The following is a 23,802-nucleotide window of genomic DNA, read 5'->3' as shown; positions in this document are numbered from 1 at the left end:
GTGTGTGTGTGTGTGTGTGTGGATGAGGAGTTGCTATGATTGGAAAAATAGTATTTTATCACCTGGAATTTTCTTATGTACATATGATTTGAGTGTGTTAAACTTACAGCATTAGGTTACCAATAATTAGTAATGTTTTTGTTATATGATGAAAATTGCAAGTGAAAATGAATTCATATAAACATGTTTTCTCTTTTTATTCTCATAGAACAGGCTACAGATGCCTCTTTAGCATCAGAAAACTGGGCTTTAAACATGGAAATATGTGATCTCATTAACGAAACTGATGAGGGGTGAGTTTTAGGTTTTTATGCTAATTTTATTTCATTTGCCATGAAGGCTTTAGATTTTGATGTGTGGTATTGTAATATTTCACATTATATGATCTTGCTATCATACATGTTATATTTAAGTAACCAGTTATAGTTAAGGTTTAGATCCATTGCTTATTTCATCAAACCATTGCAAAAGAAAGTAACAAACAAAACTGATGGTACCACTACATGCATGAAACTTATGGATGAATTATCAGAACATATTAAAATTTTTCAAACATGCCACTATTTTATTTTAGACTTGTCAAATGTACAATTGTTTGAATGTACACAAATCCATAGTTTTGTTTGCATCAGTTGTACCATACAAATGGAGAGGATTTATAGTCCAGTTTTCACAATTTATACACTTAAAGTTCAGTTTCAACTGAATATAATTTACTGTTAGGAACCTATACACTAAACTTTATAACATAATATTTGAGGGACAACAAGAAGTCTATTGACTCATTATGGCTTTCCTGTTCATTTTATCAAACACCCATGTACGTATAAACAACTCTAACTCCACAAATATTGATCAAGCCATACCTTTCAAGTACTACAGGTTGGTGAAGTGACTATGTTTTTCCATTAGTTTAGAAAGCCTACAACCATACTGCTGTTTACTATGGATTTACTGTCATGCCTGAATTGTTTTTGTTTTTATAAAATAGTTATATTGTTATCATAATTTGTAGTCCTATTCAGTTCTTTCCAGTGATACACTGCTGTTTCATTGTGCATGAGTGATTGTATCAACATCTCAGATTTCTTCTTCCAATATGGTACTTACCTTCGCTTACAAAATTAGCTATTCTTGTTCAATGCTGCCTTCTATATGTGAGCATTTTCTTTACACATGCCACAAGCCTTGCACTCCTCCCTTGATGGAAATTAGTACATTCCAACATGTCTCTCATGCAAATCATCATGCATCATTTATTAACCAATAGTAGCACAGTATGCTCACAAGATGCATGTGACTCCCTCTACACTCCTCTACAGAACCTTCACTTCTCGTTTGGCAGCTTTCAAGTACAGACATTTTCTTTTGTGCTTCGCACTTCCTGTGTGATACATTTTTGATTTAAGTTTAAAGTTGTTCTATTTTGTTTTTGGTTATACATTACCACATTTCTCCTAGTTTATTATCATCGCTTTTCTGCACTAGACAATTTTGTGTAGTTTTCTTGAGTTATGAATTCCAAAGTCAACGTTACCACTTCGGGGATCACACCAACAATCAATCTGCTATCTCAGATCTCAGGTGAGAGCGACTGTGGATCTTTCTGATTTCGTCTAGGTGAATTATCAGGCTGAAACTGGGAAGGAATGGCAAATTCGGGAGGTGGAAAAACACAATCAAAATCATCTTCATGCTGAATAGTGTCAGCAGACTTGGAAGGAGCTTGGGTGACGTCAGGGGACAAAGGGTGACCCACGTAACGTTCAATGGGAGAAATGTGGTAATGTATAACCAAAAAAAAATAGAACCACTTTAAACTAAAATCAAAAATGTGTCACATGGGAACTGCAATGCACAAAAGAAAATGTCTGTACTTGAAAGCTGCTAAACTTCGAAGTGAAGGTTTGGTTGAGGAGTGTAGAGGGTAACATGAGAATATTGTGCTACTATTGGTTAATATATGATGCATGATGATTTGCATGAGAGACATGTTGGAATGTACTAATTCCAACAAGGTGGGAGCACAAGGCTTGTGGCATGCGTAAAGAAAATGTTCACCTATAGAGGGCAGCACTGTACAAGAATAGCTAATGTGAGTGGTGGTAAGTACCTATCGGAAATACATTTTCAGAAGAGGAAAATTATAACTTCCATAAGTTGACTCCCTGCAAAAAATTGAAATTCCTGGGAAATTATAAAAAGAGTTCTTGGGAAAACAAGGTTTCATGGAGTAATTGCCAGATCCAGTCATAGAGAAAGCTATGCTGGATATACAGCATGATGTTAAAGATAACACATCAGGTGTCAAAGAAAGTATAAAAATGGTGCTATGTCAATGAAATTTAAAAACCAGCAGTAAGCAGTCTTAGCTTATGGGTTTTCAAGTTAATATGGGTTGACAGATATATCTAGCCCTCTCTTGAACTCTCCCATTCCTGTTGGATTTAACATGTCTGAAGCCAATCTATTCTAAATTCTGACTATCCTGTTTGAGAAATGAAATTGCCTAATTTGCAGAAAACGTCTGCTCTGCCAAATCTTAAATCTTGGTCTTATAGACCTACCACACTTACCATTTAACACGAAAAAACATGATGCATAAATCTTATCTGTTCCCTTTATAATTTTGAACACTTCAATCAGACCCCTTCTCACCAGTCTTTCTCAAGAGAAAATCATTTTAAGGACCTTAACTTGCTTCATATGACATCCCTTCCATCCCAGGACTCATCCACTAGCTCCTCTTTGAACCCTTTCCAATTCCTTCTTAAAGTAAGGAGCCCAATACTGAACACAGTGCCCCATATGAAACCTAATTAGATATGTGTACAAAGAAACTATAACCTCCTCTGACTGGATTCTTTGTGCCTATTATTATTTAATGTTCTAAATTTCATATCTGAAATAAATAAGAATTCAATACTAACAACAACTCTACCAAAAGTAGGGTTAGCTTTTTTGTAGGCTTCAACTACAAAATAGTACAAGAGCAAGAGTTAAACTACTAAATTTCTTCTTTTTTGTGTATATTTTTTAGTTAATATTATAACAGTAACTAAAATTCAAAAATTTGAAACTTATCAAGTTTGATAAGAAAGCTTAAGTGAAAAATGCAGCATGTTGTAATTTGGCTGAGCTTGCTGGTAATATGAAACTTTATTTACACAAAGCTGCACTGTTGTGATAATTCCTTTTGTCAGTAATTTTAGATTTGAAAAGTATTAGGTTTGACTCTAAAAACAATGTGTAATTGTCTGTTACAATGTGCAATCATTTTAGAAAGAAAAAAGGGTAATTCATATTTATTTTTTACGTTGTGGTTTCAAGGATGGTGAAATTGACCAAGCCTGCATACAGCTGATACTAGTTAGAGAAAATGACAGATAAAATATAAGGTTTTACTGTAGAAAAACTTTGATATTCATTTGGGATATTCTGGTTCTAAATGTTATGCAAATGAAACTGGCACACTATAAGATGAACAAAAAATTATTGTTTTTAACATGAAAATCATTTTTTTTTCCAGACTGACTGAATAATAGTTTTGTGAATTCAGCAACAACTCTTGTATAAAAATATTTTATTGATTTTTTTCTGTACAACAGACTTATAATGTTTACTAACAGCTTGCAAAATTGCATGAAGATACTACATTCAAAGTTATGGTATGTATAGTTTCGTGGTTACAAGGTCAGTCAAAATAAATAAGCCCATAAACAGAGAGTTAAAGCCCTTTTCACAGCCCACTGTGAAAACAACCTTTTAGCAGTAAAAGCAACAATAGGAAAACTGATCTATTCTTTGAAATCAACTGAGCAACATCTATAACGGTTACTACTATCATTATCAACATGATAAACAACATAAACATTGTTCCCATCTAACTCTGACTGAAACTGAGCAAAGTTTTTCTCACTACAAGTATACAAGTACTTAGTAATTATCTCAACAGTTGCAGCACTGTGAAACTCACCATTCATCATTTTATTGGAAAAACAAATGTTACTTTTGTGTTTACACATTGGTTTTGTGTGTTACAATTACATGGCGAGGAATTAAATGTTAACTAATCTTCATCATTATGTGTACCAAACCATTCAGTACTTTAGAACAGTTAATTCATTGACTAGTTTCTTAACTTTTTATTTATTTCTCATAATGAATTTTGTTTATATTAAAATATACTCAGCATGGGCATCACCTTACCATTTATTCTGGAACAATTTTTATAGTTGTGGTGCCTAAAAATGTTAATGAGGCTTACCATAAAATATTTAAAACAAACAAACCAAAATAAAAATCAGACTACAGGCTTTTATAATATCAATACCAGGGACAGACTTTTTCATGGAGTGGCTGAAGCTATATATAATAAATGTCATGCAATAGTACTACAAGACTTGCAAGAAGTAAGATTTACTTATAAAAAAAAAGTCAGTTTGCATTCTTATAGCTTTGCATAAACTATTCACAAGTGTTCAGTGTAAAACATAAACAGTGCAAATCATCACTTCATCTAACACCAGCTGTAGGTACAAAGCACTTCTGTACTTCAAGCCAGGGGGGTGCTACCACATCTCCAGCACCCCTAGTTCCCACGGCCTTGCATCTTACTTTAATTACCTATCTCTGTATACATTTCTATTTTCTGAGTACTTCGATTCCAAAACATGTAATATTCCCCATGAGTGTTCCAAATGGCACAATGAACTTAAAATGTTTAGGTGATAAGTTAAGAAAATCCTTCATTGGTCAGTGTCATCAAGAGGTAAGTTTTGCACTATATAAATAGAAATGTTGCATTTTGGAAGAAATATTACAACAACACAAGCTCAGAGAATACTTTTATAGTTGTATTGTGGATGATAAGTTCTTCACTTATAATTTTCCTACCAGAAATTTAGATGCATATAAGTCCTCATAAAATGACATCTTCATTCCAACTAATAAAAGAATAATTACCTACACTAATGCATTTAACACATTATAGAGGACTTGGATAATCAGACTGTATGATTTGTTTGAGTGAGGAAATACAAAAGTTCAAAGTGTGAAATTTTATGTTAAGGGTAATAAGTTTAATCTTTGAAATCATTCTCATAGTAATTGTATTCATATGTAAATCAGTCTGTCACTCTATGTAAATAAGTTGATCAGCTGTTTTGTTTGGAACCCATAATCATCCAGCATTGAGTTGTAATCTCATTGTCTGGTAGTAAATGAAAGAACTAAAGACTGATAAGCCAAATACTTGAGAATCTAGAATTTTATACTGGATATTGCTTTAACTTGGTTAGAGCTTATAAATGTTGTGAGTAATGAGTGATCAGATATTCTAGAAGTGCTATATTACTAAGTAGACTTTGATAATGTACACAGATAGTTTTTTTATGCCCTCACTGCAAAGCAGAACAAACCACTGTTTTCTGTCCATCCTGATCTTGTGGGCAGGACATATCAAGATTGGATGGATGGATGGATGGATTTAGACCAAACTTATACAACAGGTACTACATACAGATTTCTAAACCATATTAACTTTTACAGGCCATGGGTCAAAGGTCAAGGCCAAAGTGGATACATAGGTGTTTCATTAATAGAATTTGATTTTTTTTATTTCTAGATCTTTTTCCTAACTTTTCTTTCATTGTTATTGATTGGTGTCAAAGTTTTATTATTGAATTAGAAATTTGAAGTTCAGATGTGTCATTTGTAAAAGTCTAGGTGCGGCATTTTCAAATAGTGCACATATTCTGTTTAAGTGGAAGTTCTAATATTTTTTTTTTCTTTCTTTTCCAGAGAATTCTAATATTATCATTTCATTTATTCTTAGTATAGAATAAAAGACTTGTTACAATATTATTTGGGAAATATTTCACAGACAATCATTTTATTTCATTTTTAAACTATTAATATATAAATTGGTATACAGTACATGCATTGTTATATTTAATGTAGGGTTGAATGTGAAATGTCTTGGTAGTCTGGCCACATCTTAAGGCACTTACAAATAATGAAAATCACATAGTGTCTAACCAGTCTTAAACTTACAAGTAACAAAGGTTAGTTTTCAGTAATGTTACTAAATGTATAGTGCCCTCTTTTGGGGACTTTTAAATTCCATATGTAATAATCTCCTCCTCCTAAAGACTCACAATAAAGTACAACAATTTAAACTTTCAGTATGAAGCTTTTTATGCTGTAACTCTTAAAACATTAAATGGATATACATATTGAGTGAGCCATATGTATACAGTATTCATGTAGCTTAAGAAATTTTATCAAAGTGTATAACTTTCTGGTTTTTTTTTTCAAAAGTAGTTCTTTAGTATTTTTTAGGAAATGTTAACAACATAATTAAAATAATTTATATATGATAATATTGCAAAATTGTAGTAAAGTTAGAAGGGAACAAAAAAAATCCAACAATTCATGTTAGAGCCCTCTGATTCTTAGAATTTACAAAATCAAAAGAAAATCTTAGTAAACAAAAGAAGCATGAAGCTAAAGCTATGTTGTATGGTTGCTGATCACTTGTATTGGGTAACATTCATGTATGGTTTTGAGTGTTACAATATTTTTGTATATCTTTTTGCTAATATTAAGTTGAAACCCTTTAACCAGATGAAAAAAAACAATTTATCTGTTTTTGTGAGACTCAGAAAAAAATAGGTAAACATCAGGGATTTCAATAACTTTAGTTTTTATGCAACACAATTTGAATGATGTACAAACTGCCAATGGTTTTAGTGTTAATTAAAAATATGTTAGAACTATAGATTTTTTGCATTTGACATTTTAAAGCATTATTCAAAATGATGAATTTTTTAAATTCTAAAACATCCATAGGTTTTACACTAGTTCATACTTTATATATTCAGTAAAGAGAATGCAAGGTCATATCTAGACTGATTTTGAGACTTTTAAATGGCATATTCTTAAAAAAAAAATTGAGAAATTTAGCAGAAAGAGGATTTTTAACTTTGTTTTATATTTATGATTTAAGTATGAAAAGTTAAGCTATTTAAAATGGTAGTAAGAGGAGGATTTTTCTATGAGCATTATTATGGCAAGTCAAGAGAGGGGAGTTTTAATTTAAAATCAGTTAACATAAAATAACCTTTTGACAACAAAGGACCGTTTGGTATTTCAACGCTATTCTTGTACACAACCCTTTGAAAAAGTAAAAATTTAAGCTCACTCTTTACTTTTAAGAACATTTTTGTTTTCTCTCATAAGCTCCTGTAAAGTGCTGACCTCCACTACTGCTGACAGCAACTTATTCCATAAGTCAATCACTCTATTAGGAAAATATAACTGTGTTAAATGGAGCTTAGTCTTTCTAAAATTTTAAGCTTGTGTTCTCTCTATCTGTTATATTCAGAATATAACACAAAGAAATTGGAGGCCATTATCCTCTTGATCCCTTGGACAGTCTTGTAACCTTCAATAAGATCACTTTCATCCTTTTATTCTCAAAAGGTAATAAGAGATCTTAATATATATCCCTGTAAGATATCCTTTCTATCTCCAGAATCATCCTAGTAGCCTTCTTCTGTACCCTTTTCAATAAGAAAATATCTTTTCTTAAATAAGAACAAAACTGTACGCAGTCTTCAAAGTGAGGCCTAATTAGTGATTTGTGTGAAGATGCTATTATCTCTTTTTTACCTGTAATCAGTATATCTATAAATACACCATAAAATTCTATAACTTTGCTTTAATTATAGGAACAGATTGAATTATCCATCATTTCACCCATATTTTTTTCTTCATCGTGTTATTGAGTTGGATCCCATCTATATTAAGTGTGTGATTCAAATTATGATAACCCAAGTGCATTACCTTGTACATACTATAATTAAAGGTAATTTGCCAAATATTAGTTGAACTTAACAATTGATGCATGCCATTCTGTAACACCTCAGTGTCCTTGTTGCACATGGAAATCTGGGGGAGTTTAATGTCATCAGCAAACTTTACTAATTATACCTTTATCAGTACATATCATTAATGTAAATAAGAAAGAGCAAAAATTTAAGCATTGATCTATGAGGTACTCCACAAGTAACAAGGGACCAATTTGACAGCCTTTTCCTTTTTCTCATCTGACCTCCATACAATACATTTAGAATGTACCTTGTTAATTTTAGAAGATGTCTGAAGGCTGCCAAGTTCCCAAGCAGGTACAAAGTAGTATCCTAACAGGGGAATCAGGAGAGTCCTGAAATGTTTGTTTTTATTTTATACATTGGAAAGTATGAAAAATAAATAATCTTTAGTGATATCTCTGATCATTTTGTCTAATTGACACAGTTGTTGGCAAATATAAGAAACTTCGCTGTTATTATAATTAAACTCTGTATGTTTGTGTTTGGTAGACCTAAAGATGCAGTCAAAGCTGTAAGAAAGAGATTGCAACAGAATGCTGGCAAGAATTATACTGTAGTCATGTACACACTTACAGTAAGTATATGTACTGGTTATTTAAATCATTTTAAAATTAACCTTTAATCATTGTGTAAGCTATAGACCTGTACATTTAATGACTGATTGACACATGGTGGTAGTTTTAATGCCATTTTCCCTTATAACTTGAGCTTGTTCAGAAACTGGAAGGTATATGTTTAAAAACTATAGGTAATACCACGTTCTGTGTTCATTTTATAGACATGTTCCCAAACTAAATTAATTATTTGGATAACTGAGATATATTTTTTTATATTTCTTAACCCTTCTGGTGATGAATAAGAATTTAATACTGACATCACAGCACTGAATATATTTCCCACAAAGATGAAAAATACTACCTTTCATATTTAAAAAGAAATAAATTAAAACTACACAAGACATCATCACAAAATTTTCACACAATCAAGAGAATAGTTTGAACTGATAAAATATTAACATTAATTGGCATTCAGTGATATATTCTACTGTTAATTTCACTTTTTTCAATATCTGCTTATTGAACTGTATTGTTCTCTGAAGTATCTGAACTGTTGATTGTCTGTAATCACTGTAGTAGAGATACAGTTCATGACATGGAACTTCACACATCAGCACACTGCATTGTTTGCCTTTATAGTTTGTTTGTTTGCAATTTCTAGACCAGGTACTAGAGACTGGCCTGGCATGGCCAGGTGGTTAGGGTGCTTGACTCGCAATCTGAGGGTCATGGGTTCAAATCCTTGTCACACCAAACATGTTCGCCCTTTCAGCTGTGGTGGCGTTATAATGTGACAGTCAATCCCACTATTTATTGCTAAAAGAGTAGCTCAAGAGTTGGCGGTGGGTGGTGATGACTAGTTGCCTTCCTTCTAGTCTTACACTGCTAAATTAGGGATGGCTAGTGCAGATAGCCCTCGTGTAGCTTTCCGCGAAATTCAAAACAAACAAACAATACTACAGACTACACAGTTTGGTTTGTGTTTTTGATTGTCAAACTGGGCAGCAGAATATCTCTCTATGAGTCTGAACGTTTACTGGTGTTTTGAAAGGCATGAAATAAACTTTGAATCACTTGCATGCAAAATGTTTTGGACCTTTTTAATTTTTTCTTTGATTAGCACTTTACAGGATGTTAATGTTTACCAGGGCTACTTCTGTTAGACTAGCTTTGCAATCGTGTCTCCACATGAAGTCACTTCCTAATATCTGCTATTCCTCAATGTCAATTTTCCACACATCATGAACTGTAGAGAAGTTCCTCTTGCTGGAACTTTATGTCCATTTGATGTTTTTATTAATCCATCTTCTTTCATCATTTTTGGAGGTATTTTTCCACCTTTACTAAGTTTGGTGGAACAGTTGTAGTATTAGGATCAATGTCAATGTATGTAGTACAGGGATTCCCATCCACAAACCCATGGACTGATTTCTTTAAATAAAACTTCTTATCTTATTAGGGGCAGGTGGGGTGTTCTTAACTTTGCCCATAAGTCCAGTTAGTTCCTGTTTCCGATATGTACATTACTTCCGCTCACATAAATAGCTATTCTCATTCAGTGCTACCCTCTTTATGCAAAAAAATTATTTGTACATGCCACAAGCCTTAAATCTCCCACATCTGAAGTTTATTATAATTATGATTAACAAGATTGTTTCACTTGCCAGTATCATGGCAGTTTTGCAATCCCTAATTGAGCTCCATGGCATATCCAGGCTAAGTATCAGTAAATGAGAATTAAGCTTTGATTTGTTTTATTGGTTGCCTAGACAATTAGCACATGATCCAGCCTGACACTATTTGACCTCAGCAATGCAGTTTTGTTGGCAGCATGGTTAGAAATACTGTGCTGAAGTGGTTACTCATTGGAGGTAATGATAAAAAGGAAATAATAAAAACAGGCAGATGTTTTTTCCATACTCTTTTTACTTTGTCCATAATTAACACAAACATCAGGCCTATTGGCTTCTGATGCTTTGCCAACTGTTGATGTTTAAGCCATAACTTTTAATAATAAAATACTTTTGTTTTTATTATACAAATAGAGTGAATATCAGCACTGGGGTACTGTAGACCTTGTTGATCCTAGCAGCTGTGACCTAGATACATCAGTTTCAGATTAAATCAACAATCTTTTTAAGTTTTGTGAAATAGTTAAACACTGTCACCTATAAATAGAATCAGTTTTGATATTCAAAAACATTTGAAACAAGTAAAAGTACCCATTCTCAGTGATGGGAAAAGTTTATGTTAATATAACAATTTAAATTATTTCATGGACTTTAAAAAGGTTAATTGTGTTGCACTCTTGGTTTCACTCAGAACCAAAGGTCTGAGCTACTTATACCATCCACTGCAAAATGTAATTGTTGAGCATTTCAGTCATTCTAAGAGCCATTCAACAATAACATACAGTAAATCTACATTTCCATTCTCAAAGTTATGTCACATTTTGAAATGTGAATGATAGTGTGATTAATTCCTAATACTTTAGTGTAGAATATCCTGTCTATAACATAAAACTTGGCATCAACATTATTCATGCCATCATTTAAAAAATGAACATTGAGCTTTGCTTGTGTGTGCAGCTTTTCAAACGTGGCATGGGAAGTGGCTTTTGTAAATGGGAGATAGACAAATGCTCGGGCAGAAACCACAGTTTGCAATATATGTAAGAAGAAAAAAATGACAAAGATTGATATTCATATACAAATAGGATATATGAGATAATTAACTATGATACAGTTGCAGTTAATTTTTATAAAAGAATTTGTTGCTAGTAGTAGTTCCTAGTCTGCTGGTTGGATAAAAATATGTAGCAACCATTTGCTAGTGTTTTCAAGAGTTAAAGATGTGGTCTATTGGTTGACATTTTGCAGAAAGTGACTGTTGAGGCACTTCACTATACTTCTTCTTGTAATAGCAAAAATTCAGGAGATTGAAGACTAATATATCTTTTTCAATATAATTACTTTCTGAGTTTTCTGCTTTCTTAGATGGAAATATGATGATTTTATAGAAATTCATTTGTCATGGTCTTTGGGTAATAAAAGTGGATATCAAAAATACATGTCTCAATTCATCCATCTTCTCAACATTTTCTTCACTAGGACTGATTTATCCTCCCATTTGGTCTAGTGTCAGTTTCTTATGTCTCCATACATATACTCAAAGCATTTGCTTATCTTCTACACACTGTCAATAGTGATTTTCATCATTAAATGGATGATTAGCATATTCTTATTCATCACCTCAGTCGTTGAATCATTTTCAATTAACCACCCAATTGGCTTCTTTTCTGGGAGATTGTCTATGATCCCAAATCCCTGTAGTCTCAGGTGATTATACTTCTGTCATATAATCCATCTGTCAAAGACATTGTCTTTTGTTTGCTTTCAGAAGGTATTTGATTCACTTGGGTTGTGCTCACAAGAAACACTGTCATTGAGATCTTGCCTCTTAGTGGCATTATCTTCAGATCTGCTTTCTCAGAGAATTCCCTTCTCTCTGTCCTGCTACTCTTTATTAACTTAAAGTTTGGCTAAATTGATGATTTACAAGTGTAGGTTTCCCCATTTTCTTCCACCTCATCCAGAGATGCCCCTCTTCATAGGTGTCTCTCTTCATAACTGAGGTGCTGTGTTGGGAAACATCATCTTTCAAGTTCCTGGTCTCTTCAGAAGTCAGTTTCTCACATCAATATTTTGAAATTTTGGGCAGTTCAATGTGCCTATCTAGAGTTCCTACCTTTATTACATCACTACTGTTTTATTTCACATGAAAAGTTATACAGTGGTGGTATTTATCAATAGTCAGGGAGGAATCTCAATTCAGTCTTTTCTTTGCCACAGTCTCTCTACTTCTTTAGCTCCATTCTAATCATGCATATTTCTATGCCTGTCATGTGCAAGGGGTTATGAACATTCTATCCGATTATCTTCACAGACTGTACCCTTCAGCTTTTCAGTAGTTGTGTAAAGAACTTTGTTATACTTTGATCAGTGTATTTGCAAAAGGGGACAGTCATCTTCTTCCACTTCATTAGTTCCATGTTCCACTTCTCTAGCAGTGGAAACTTTGAGCCATTCTGGGGAGAATCTTTTTCTCCTATTTATTATCTTCCTCAGGTACAAGCCAAAATCATTTTATTGAACTAGTAAGTTCTTGTTACTCCACTATGACCAGCATAACTGTGGTTTCCACTACCGAGTTGTTTATCTCAAGAGGATCGTATTCCATACCAGTTTGGAAACAACTATGCTAGTCTTAAACATCCATGTTCCAAACTTTGTGGCTGATTGTTATGTGCTTCTTTATTATAAAAGCTAGATTTTCTTTAAGAGTAGATTGAATGTTGTTAAATGCTTGCAGATGTTCATCCCTTGCCATATAGCAATCTTCATGTCTTGCTAACTTTAGAAATTCAGTTCCTTATCTTTCATCAACTCCTCAGCAGATTGCCTGTTTTTTTATGTGTTGTTATTTCATGATCATGGCTTGTTTGTCTTCTGTTACAGGCCACAGAACTTTAGACATTAAAGATGTCATCTTCCTCTCATCCCCACTCTTTCACAACCTTTTCAAAGCCTTTATCTTACTTTTCCCTAGGTTTCTAGACACTGCTATAAGTGGGATTTGACTTTTGTCTTACATTATCTTAATTCTGTTTTTGAATCTATACTGACTTCTTTGCTTTATCATTCTTTAACTGAAGACATTTTGTTCTACGACTCATTCAAAGTAGTAAAACGTCTGTCATTTATGCCATCAGTGCTTCTTATACTCTTTTTTTTTTCTAAGAAGACTCTGTACTTATAACTTGATAGTGTCTTTCTAAAAAACACTTGGGCTACGAGAGAAATTACAACAGCATTTCTCCTATTGTGTTACCTATCTTGACTCACTTTGTTTTTTATTTAGAACATTTTCTAATCTTCTCGGGGCAGTACATTGCTGTATTTCACAAATGAAATATTCCTGAGGAGCATGAAATACGCTGTCTGTAATGTTACGAGAAATCTCATCTCAGCATATACATCCTTATGTGACATAAATATCTGAGGCAGGACCATGCATTCCAAATAGCTCTTTCATAGTTTTGATCAGCATTGGGAGTATTTGTTGTTTTGTTCTTTTATGTTTTATTTTTGTCATTCCCATTACTCTGCTCTCAAGTTGCTGAACCCCATCCTTGGGACAGCTAGGGTCTTTGTGAGAGCCTACTATTTTGGGGTGTTTTGTGACTCACTGACATTTGTAAGTATTTATAATGTGGGACTAAACCTCAGGAGTATGTCCTCTCATAAGTTTTGATGTGACTGCTCATCCCAGAACCCTTCCACTACAGAAGTTGGACGAAGTATTCCTTCTACCTGTTTATGCCACCACCTGTGCTCCCATCCTTGACTCTACAAGTAAACACATTATCATCATAACTGACCACATTTTTGTATGAACTCAAGAGCATCCAGGGTGAAGAGATACCGTGCTGAAGTGATGCCTTCTTTACAAGTTTTCTTAGGTTCAGTCTTTATATAAGGCTTGTCCACTCTATGCATTTTTCCTTGAATCTAGTTCTTCAGATTTTTTTGGTTATGGATTCCACACTGACTTTGCATGACTACATGTTTCTTGTGGTCTAGGTTGTTACCTTCTTGCCTTGTATCATATATATTTTTGTTAAATCTTTACTTCTCCCAAGTTACCTCCTCCTTTCCAGTGTGGGTATTCTTGCTTTCAGCATTTCAAGTTTAAATTTAAAATTTTAAGATATAAAATTAACTTCTTACCTGTGAATTACTTCCCACCCACCTCTTCATAATAGGGTAATACATGGTTTTCCATCACAACTGGCTACTTTAAAATTGAAATTATGACAGGAAACAAAGCTTATGTAAAAATCACCTGATGTATGCTTAATAACTCCAGCAGAAGGTAAGAGAGTGGAGAATTATGGGTAAGTGATACTTTCTCAACATTTCTTCAAGAACATTCAGAACTTTGAGTCATATGATTGTTGACAGCATGAGAGCAAATTCAACAAGGAAAAGTTTTCAATATTTTAGAGGTATCTTTTTGAAATTTATTAAAATTCAAAAATTTAAAATTTTACTATTCACTTGTATGTATTTGCTGAATTTTGTACCTTTATATTTAAACTACGCTGATTAGACATGATGTAAAGTGTTAGAGTATACGTCTCTTTACAAGGTGAATATTTAATTACATTTTGATTATGATTCTAAGAATTCATTATTGAAATCAATGAACAATATTTATAATATGTTAACAATGCTACATCTTCCATATCCTGTGTCAACAAGACCTTTTGCCCAATATCAGAGCACATCAGGTTGGCTGTGATACACGAATAATGACTGTTATGGTGTAATCTATATTAAGCAAGTGAATTGCAATTACTATAAATTTTACTTAAATTATTTACAAATCTGATTTTCAGGGTCAGGATTAAAAACACTGTTATTTTATTTTTTTATCATTTTATTTGAATTAAATTTTTTATCATTTGCAAGAATTGGCAAAGTAGCATGATTCTGTTGATTTTTAAGAACATTAATCTGGTAAGTATTAGAAATATTTTAAATTAAAATGTAGAATAACCTTGGTTGCTGACACCTGCTTTTAGATCATAGGTGTATAGTTAAAGTTTGGTGTTGCAAAATTGCTTAGAAAGAATGAACTATTAGAATTTTGAGGAAGCACTTTTAATTTATTAAAAAGATGCGTATAAAATTTGTAGAAGAAAGTTTGAACATATATTGCTTAATTATGGCAAAACTGAAGTAACAAAGTTACTTGCAATATATCTTAGGTTTTAGAAACCTGTGTAAAGAACTGTGGGAAGAGATTTCACTTGCTTATTACGCAAAAAGATTTTATTGTGGACTTAGTAAAGTTGATTGGACCAAAAAATGACCCTCCTGCTGCTGTTCAAGAGAAGGTGCTGAGTCTAATACAAGTAAGTAATGGTTGAAATATGTCACAAAATAATGTGTAATAGTTATGCAGGAAAAAATAATCACACAGATGATGTTAGATGACATAAAAAAAATGCACTCCAATTTTGTTTCATAAGTGATTTATCTAAAATATTGAATATCATTATTTAGATGTCTGTTATTCTTCCATAAGATAATTGGAAGATATTAAGTGCATATCAAAATAAATTATTTAGTTGGTATAAGGTTTTGTAAAGTTGTTAATGTTATGGATATATTTGAGCTTAAGCCATCCAATAACTGCATAAAATAAATTCAAAAAGCTGAACTGAATGAATCATTCACAGAAACAGACTATTGTATGTTCTGTTAACTAACAGCCCATGGAAATATTCCTATTATTACAGAGAGATAATTTGTTTCAAAAATGTTGCATAGCAGCAATGTCCCCCCTCGATGTCTCAGTGTAAAGTCTGAGGGCTTATAATGCTAAAGTTGAAGGTAATGAATTTTGTACCTTTACTTCAAACTACACTGACTAATCATATGACTGGAAGTGTTATATATTTTTCTGTACAACAACAAACAAACAAGCTACTCAGAATAATTTTGTGTAACATTTAGAAACATTTGTCTCACACTGCACCAGCATGTAGTTAACATACTTTTTCGTGTGAATTCAAGAAACACAAAATACTGTATCAAATTGCTTGAATTTTTAAAAAAAACATTTAAAAGGCTTTTCTGGGAAAGTTATTTTAATACAATGCTTAGTATTTCTGTGAATTCTTAGACCTGAAAATTCTACTGTACAGTGCCTTTTCTCACTAGGCTAACTCATGTCATCTATTTTTTTTTACAAAACACATGCTTATTTTTAAAAATGGAAACAAACCTAATTTTTTTAAAAAGGTCACAACTTAGGCCTACCTCCTTAAAAACATGTTTTTTTTATCTAGTAGTATTATCACCAAACAGAAAATTACATATCTTTAAGAATTGTGTGAAGAGAATGGTATAACTTATGTATAATCAAAAAATCTCAGATCCAGGTTATGCATTCTCTATAATAAAAATTGTGTTGCGGTTTGTGCTATGCAAGGATAAGGTTGAATCTCTAATGGGGCATATTTGAATTGCAAAGTGTGATGTGATACGAGACAAATTAAAAAAGACTTTATTGTTTTAATTCACCTGAATGCAGAAAAAGTTCATATCATCCAGAGTGATTGTATTTTTGAATGTGGATTGCTTCTTTATTGTATAAGATGGATTTTATTTTTATTATGTTATTACTCATTTCAAGTACCAACAATTTTGGGATTATAATTAAGTGTAATAAAAGTAATTTTAAAGTATTAAATATGGATGAAGAACCAGAGGGAAATGTAGTTAAGACATGATATGAAGTTAAATGTGTATGTAAATCTGATCACACTTAAAAGACCAATGAAATCACACTATTAATTTTTATAACTATCTAAGATGAACATTCACTAAATTTTATTGGAATTTATAAGACAACAGAAATATTTCTTTCAGAATGCATTCCAGCAATTGAATTTCTGCTTTGGTTTGATGATATATTAAGCTAGTTTATGTCTTGTATTTTTTTTAACTAGAGTTGGGCTGATGCTTTCCGTACAAATTCAGAAATGCAAGGAGTTGTCCAGGTTTATCAGGATTTGAAGCAGAAAGGTATTGAGTTTCCAATGACAGACTTAGAGACCATGGCTCCAATACATACACCACAAAGGGTAGGGTAATAGTATTTAAATATTGGACTTGATTTTGAAATTGTATAAACATTTTAAGTGAACAGCATTTGAAGAAATGCTTAGGACAAAGTTAATGTGTACTTTCCTTTCATGTACAGAACATGCAAAAAGCACTGCCTCTTTAGATGCAAGCCACTTTGCAGACAGGATTGGCATGCCTTTTTAATTGGGCATTTTGTCTGCAAATTGATTAATTATTGATATGGCCATATCCTTAATATTAGTATTAAATTCTATTCACAGTGAGTAAGCTCCTGCTGATGAACAAAACTTTGTTTTCATAACTGCTTCACAATAAGCCAAATACGAAACATCACAATTATATATCTCAAAGAAAAAATAATAATAACTATGAGTGTCTACAGAATTTATTCCAGGTGAAGTTTAAATGCAATGCTCTGGCTGATTGTGGATTATTTATGTATGCCTAATTTCATCATTTATACTTAATTAGTGTTATTTTCTAATACATTTTATAATAATTTATCCAAACAAATTTTCTTCTGAAATTCCAGTGGAGGGGAATGCAAATGCTCCCCTTGCCACATACTGTGGATGTCCATGATAATAACATGGTTTTACAGTGTTATTTATATCATCCATATTTTTAAAATGTAAAATAAACCAAGAAAGGGTGTTTCTTTATGATTAGTAAATTGTAAAATTATCAATAACACGGCAAGTTCTTCCATGTTTGTCAGTGTTTTGGTATGGCTATTTCATCAGACAATAAGCAGAACATTGAATATTTGATATCTGTTCACTAGTACACTTCAAATAATGAGGAAAAGCCAATTTTTGTGATTGTCAGTGAAACCTTACAACTTAAATGTTTCATGAACTTAAAAACTTAGTAGTTTTGTTGCATAATTCTATATAAAAATGTTTTATGTAAGAAAGAAGTATATTACAGCATTAAATATTTATAGTTACAGTGTTTGAAATAAGGATTTAATAGTGAAAATTTTTTCATATGTGGTACTTCTGCTTTAAGATTAATGCACGAAACTGTTTGGTACAAAAGATACATGTTAAACTTTACAACAAAACTCCTTTTTACAGTTATCATTCAATATACTGATATAAATGAAAAACTTCATTATTATGCACAGTTGGGGTAAATTATGGATGATTTTTAAAAAAAATTAAAGTATAGAAGAAAGAAATGTAACACCAGTGCTGACTGTCTTGCATGTTTAAGTTTCCACTGCTGTTTGCATGTCATTTGTAAACTGGGTGTAAATGTTAATATTTTCTTGCATGTTAGTACTATAGGATTTTAGGTTTTTAAAGTACTGCTGCTTACAGTTAACGAGTGTGTGTGTGTGTGTTTTTTTTTGTTTTTTTATAGACGTTCATTCATTTTATTCAAGCATGCATGGAGAGTTTAAAACACATGCATGTTTTATTATATGACAAATTTTGTTTTAATTAGTTTAATTCATAAATAGATTACAGTGCTGATAATACAAGATGCAACTACAAAAATTTCATTTGATGTGAAATAACAAATAACAAATTTATATTGAATAAAGTACATCACATCTGTATAATTTATGAAAAAAAATGAAGTGTGTAAAACCATTTTACTTCTTTCCAAACTATTAAAGTTATTCAAACATTTATGATCAAAACAACTTACTTGTCTCATAAAAACTTTAAACTTATGAGAAAAAAAATGCCGATTAAATACATCTAATAATATTTATTTCACCAGTCATCTCAGGATCTACAAATATGGCTACTGAAAAAAAATCAAAGAATACAAGACAAAATATAACTGAGAAAGATGTTAGTGAACAGTGCAGAACATTTAGTGTTAACTTTTTGAAGGTTCCATTACCATTGTTATTTAAGAGTACAAACAATAGATCAAAATACTATTCCAAATACAACCATACATAATTTAACGTATAAAAAGTTAAGAAAACTTAAATATAAATCATTGTTTTCCTGTCTATTGTTATCTTTGTACTTGCTGTCAGTGCTCCAAGAAACTATGTTCAGATTCGATGACGAGGAACCCACTTTGAGACTAATAATGGTTGGAGATGGCTTGAATGGGTAATGAAGAAAAACATTAATATAAGTTTAACAACGTTGTACTGTACATTTGCTGTTGTGTTAAACTTATATTAAAGTTTTTCTTCATTACCCATTCAAGCCTTATCCAACCATTATTAAACTGTGTTCAGCTTATCTTATTGTTACAAAGAGCAATTTTGTTAAGCTTCAAATACCCCAAAATTCACGTACTGGGTAATTGTTCCATTTTGGTATATTTTATCAATTAATTTTTCTGATTATTTTTCTAGTTCTAAGGTATTTTATACATTTTTAACCAAAAATCTTACTGTTTATTCTTTATCTCTTGGTATAATTTTATGTATTAATTTTTTGTACTTGGTTTTTTATGTTGCTTAATAGAGCATACCATTCCATCAGCAATCTCATGGTGAAGTGGAACGATCACCACAACCTGTAGATCACCATGCTCAACATCCAGTAGCCCATCAGGTAAATCTTATTTCATCATGGACATTTAGTTTCAGTTGGTCTCTATGTGAGTATTCACGAATTTATTGGGATCTTTCTAGCTTCCACACTTGCATATATAGTGCACTTAGTCATTCCTTAACAAATGTATAATATCTTAGAAAGTGTGAGGAACTTAAGACTTGGGCATATCTGGTTTAAGTTTATTAGACATTATTATGCAAGTATTACCTGTGAAATTTCTTACTCAAGATGTAGAAGGTTTGAGTAAAGCTCAAAGATCATGAGGATATAATTTCTTTGTTATAAAATAGTTATAAAAACAGGTTTTCAAAAAATAGTTGGCAGTTAATTATTTTACAGCTCTCATTTTGAGTGTGAAAAAAAAGTACAGTAACCATAAAAAAACATGAACAAGAAGTGCTTCATGTGTGTGAATGTTTTATTACATTGGTACAATTTTTTGTCAGAGATTCATCCTTATGTGTACAATCTAGTTTTACACAGTCATCATTGATAAAAAAATTGAACAGATAATTGAGTTAGTAGTTTTAATTATTCTCTAATGAATATTTTACATAATTTTTTGTTTTAAATGTTATATTGCAATAAATGTAGTCAATGTGAAAATTAAATCTGATTGTGAGATTTATGCCATTATTTTTTAAAGATAGACTGGTTTGTTTGGTATTATTAGTTGTTAAAAGTACAGACCATGTGTATGTGTATTATTATGCATTAAATACAATATGAAGCACAGAGGACTTTTTTTAAAGAAAGGAGGTAAATAAAACTTGACAGTTTTCTGTAGTTATATTTTGTGTCTGGATTGATTTTTCTGTTTTCGATGCAATACATAACCTCTACTCGCTTCCTGATTCAGTGCTGCTCTCTATATGTGAACTTTTTCATTTGCCCCTAGCCTTGATATTACTGCACTGTTGCATGCAAATGAGCATGCAACAACTCTCCACCACAAGGAGTGTGACACTGCTTTCTAGTGCAGCTGGATCCCTCTATACTTCTTGTTAAATCATCACTTCTTGATTTGGCACTCATGTTGAAATGTGTCTTTTTCACTTGCATGAGATTTCTCAGTGTCATTGTATAACTAAAGTATCTATAAAACCAACTGTTATGAAAATATTTTTTGTTTTTATTTGCAAACAACTCTGCCTTTGCAAATTTTTTTTGCTCTTATTTTCCACAGATGTGAATTACACAGAGACAGTCATTTCTATGTTGTGTAGTGCTGAACATCTGAAATTTGTTCACTCTAGGCAGACTACCACAATGTTGTTGGGTGTTTCTTTGTCTGTCAGGGGATGTGACAGCTATTGTGTGACAGGTGGTGGAGTCTTTAATTCCTGTCCATAAGGATGTGGATTTTAGGTAATCTTTTTCCCACCATCTAAATTTGCAAACGATTCTTTCAGTGCAGATATGGATCTACCTCAACATTTTGAGCACTTTCATGGCTTTTCTTTTTAGGTATGCTTCCTTTTTTTTTTCACTCTCCCTATTTCTTATTACTGTCTTCTTTCCCTTCTTCATTTGACTTCTTTTTCAGAATATTATATTTTTACTCCTTCCCCTGATATCAGAGTCCATGCTGAAAATTTTTTGTCTCAACAGCACTCTGGTGATGTTATGCCTCATCCTCTTCGATTGGCTTACAATCAAGCTGAAGCCCTTTTCTTGGACTCCCAAACTTTGAAGTCTTTTCTTCCGATTGGGGTTCTGATTCATTGTCCTCTGTTAGCCTTTTTCAAGCTCAGTTTGCTCACCTTTGCCTTACCCTTACAACTCTTTTACAACTCTATCTTCCATCCATATTCTTTTGGAAGCAATCCACCATTCCTCTGAAAGGTTTTTGGCAGACATTCTTTCCCTTCCTTTTACTACATTGGCATGTTCTTCTTCCTCAGCCTTGACCCTTCTCACTTGGTTACTCTGTTGCTGGAGTTTTTTGGGGAAGGCCTCCATTCTTACCCAAGTTTGTTTACTTCTCTTTTATTTCAGGGACCTTCATCTGGCTCTTTTTCTCCACCAGTGAGTTTTTGGTGGGGTACCTGATTCTTTGTAGTTATGAGCTGAGACCTTGCAGCAACATTTATCCTTGACTACCCTTGTGTCCTGCCTTTCCCAAATTCCTCCTCTTCCAGTTGCTGTATACTGTCCTCCCAACTCCTTTCCACTTCTTGTTCTTCCATCTCATTCCTCTTTTCCCATCTGCTCTTCCACTATCCATAGGTTTCAGTACTGACAGTTTCATCAGTGACTATCATCTGGGCTCAGGAAGAGTGGGGTCTATTTGGATCCATTTATTGATCTGTGGATTCCTTTTCCAGCTGACCATTGAGGGCTACAGGTTCTGTTCATATCATTGTTTTAAAAAAATTGATGTCATTGATGATTGTTTATAACTGAGTTTGCAGAATCTTTGAAGACATGCAATCATTTTGTTACCATTCTACTGTTCTTAATCATGCTTTTTTAAAAAATCACCAGAAGCAGTTATTACAAAACTTAGTAGAAATACAGTAATTTATCTGTTTTCAGGTAAGTCCGGTACGAAACTCGGGTCCTTTAAATTTGTCATCTGAGCAACTGGCAAAGCTTAAAAGTGAACTGGATGTAGTCCAAGGAAATATGAAGGTATTTGGAGAAATGTTAACAGAAATGACCCCTGGAAAGGAACATGATAGTGACTGGGAACTTCTTCAGGTTAGGAAATCTTGTCAATTGTGTGTATTTAGAAGATTAAAGTAACATTTTTAGTCATCTATCTTAAAGTAATTTTGAGAAATATGAACATTTTCTGATTCAGTTAATTTCTATTAGTGGTTTTCAGTTGATTGTGCATTTTATTTATTAATTATTAATGTATTAATTGAGGAAATAAAGTATTCAAGTGCTATTTATTAACAGGATTTACAGCGAACCTGTCGAGCTATGCAAAGTCGTGTTGTAGAACTCATAGACAGAATTGCCAATGAAGAAGTTACAAGTAAGGAAAAAAAGTATTCTTTCCTTTCTTATTCTGCTTTGATACATATGGTCTTGTGTGTTTTCCCTTCTGAGCTTTTTTTCTTAAAGTATTTGAAATTAAGGCATCTATAACCAATTTTTCTAAACATTTTCTTGTTAAGAATTAAAATTTATATATATTAAAAGTATTGCTGTATCCAGAAATATGAATTTTTTACTAACTTAATTTTGTCATGCCCACACACTGTAGCTCCAGTCAAAGTTACAGGAAACTCAAGATAAGGTATTTGAGCATAATAAAAGAAGGTTTTTTCAAAAATGTAATTTTTTTAGATACATCAAAAAGTTCTCTCAGTATAAAGGAGAAAATTAAAAACGTATAGAGAATACTTTTTCCAAAACACACTTACCTCTTCTCACACTTTAGCTGTATCCTGAATGAAAAGTTCTCTTCTTTGCCCATCTAAGCGTTTGTATGAATTCTACCTTGATTGCTTCAGTCTTTATACCCATTATATTACCACTAGTGATTTTAACCCTTTTACAACGGGAGCCCCCTTTAAATGCTTTTTTGTGGAAGTCACTGTGTTACATTCAAAATTTAATTAAATACCTTTAATATCAATCTATGTTAATGAATTTAATATTATAATGGGTGTTATGATTCAAAGTTTTATTTAATCCAAGTTTTAGATCTTTTATTTCAAAATAAATCTTTAATAAACTACTTATAACTTCAGATGTATTGTCACGTGACCAACGAGCTGTGAAAATTCTCTACTTTGATACACTGTATCTTCAATGATACAATTGCAGTACTGTAGAGGTATGTCTAGACAATGAGATACTTAGATAACTTTTTGACTAAATATGAACTAAATATAAAATTATGCTAAATTATTGAACTTAAAACTACAAATTTAAATTCAAAAGAATATAAAAAATCACAAACTCTTTCAGTTCAAAGTCCTCGCCACTCGATAACTCTTAACCCTAACAATCGTGGATCAACTTCTTTCCTAAAAAATATATCTGTTTTGAGTTAATTTTTCAATATTACGATTAATATAAACAGATATACCATGCAGCATGACTTAAGCTACTATATAAAAATAATAAAAGTCAC

General features: G+C 32.2%; 1 protein-coding gene across 2 annotated transcripts in view; it reads left to right on the top strand.

Annotated features, from left to right (window-relative positions):
- LOC106471177 (TOM1-like protein 2) overlaps positions 1-23,802 on the top strand; it is a 74,327-nt gene that overhangs the window by 6,426 nt on the left and 44,099 nt on the right. For both annotated transcript variants that reach the window (XM_013931767.2, XM_022399812.1), the window contains exons 2-8: positions 209-293; positions 8,385-8,469; positions 15,285-15,431; positions 17,034-17,168; positions 19,617-19,706; positions 22,248-22,412; positions 22,617-22,695. In XM_013931767.2, the coding sequence (XP_013787221.1) occupies positions 209-293; positions 8,385-8,469; positions 15,285-15,431; positions 17,034-17,168; positions 19,617-19,706; positions 22,248-22,412; positions 22,617-22,695 (786 nt within the window). The remainder of the gene's footprint in view (positions 1-208; positions 294-8,384; positions 8,470-15,284; positions 15,432-17,033; positions 17,169-19,616; positions 19,707-22,247; positions 22,413-22,616; positions 22,696-23,802) is intronic.

The sequence above is a fragment of the Limulus polyphemus genome, unplaced genomic scaffold (assembly GCF_000517525.1).
Source record: "Limulus polyphemus unplaced genomic scaffold, Limulus_polyphemus-2.1.2 Scaffold4458, whole genome shotgun sequence".
NCBI classification, from domain to species: Eukaryota; Metazoa; Arthropoda; class Merostomata; order Xiphosura; family Limulidae; genus Limulus; species Limulus polyphemus.
The sequence above is the reverse complement of the archived record's forward strand: the minus strand, read 5'-3'. Positions and strand labels throughout refer to the sequence as shown.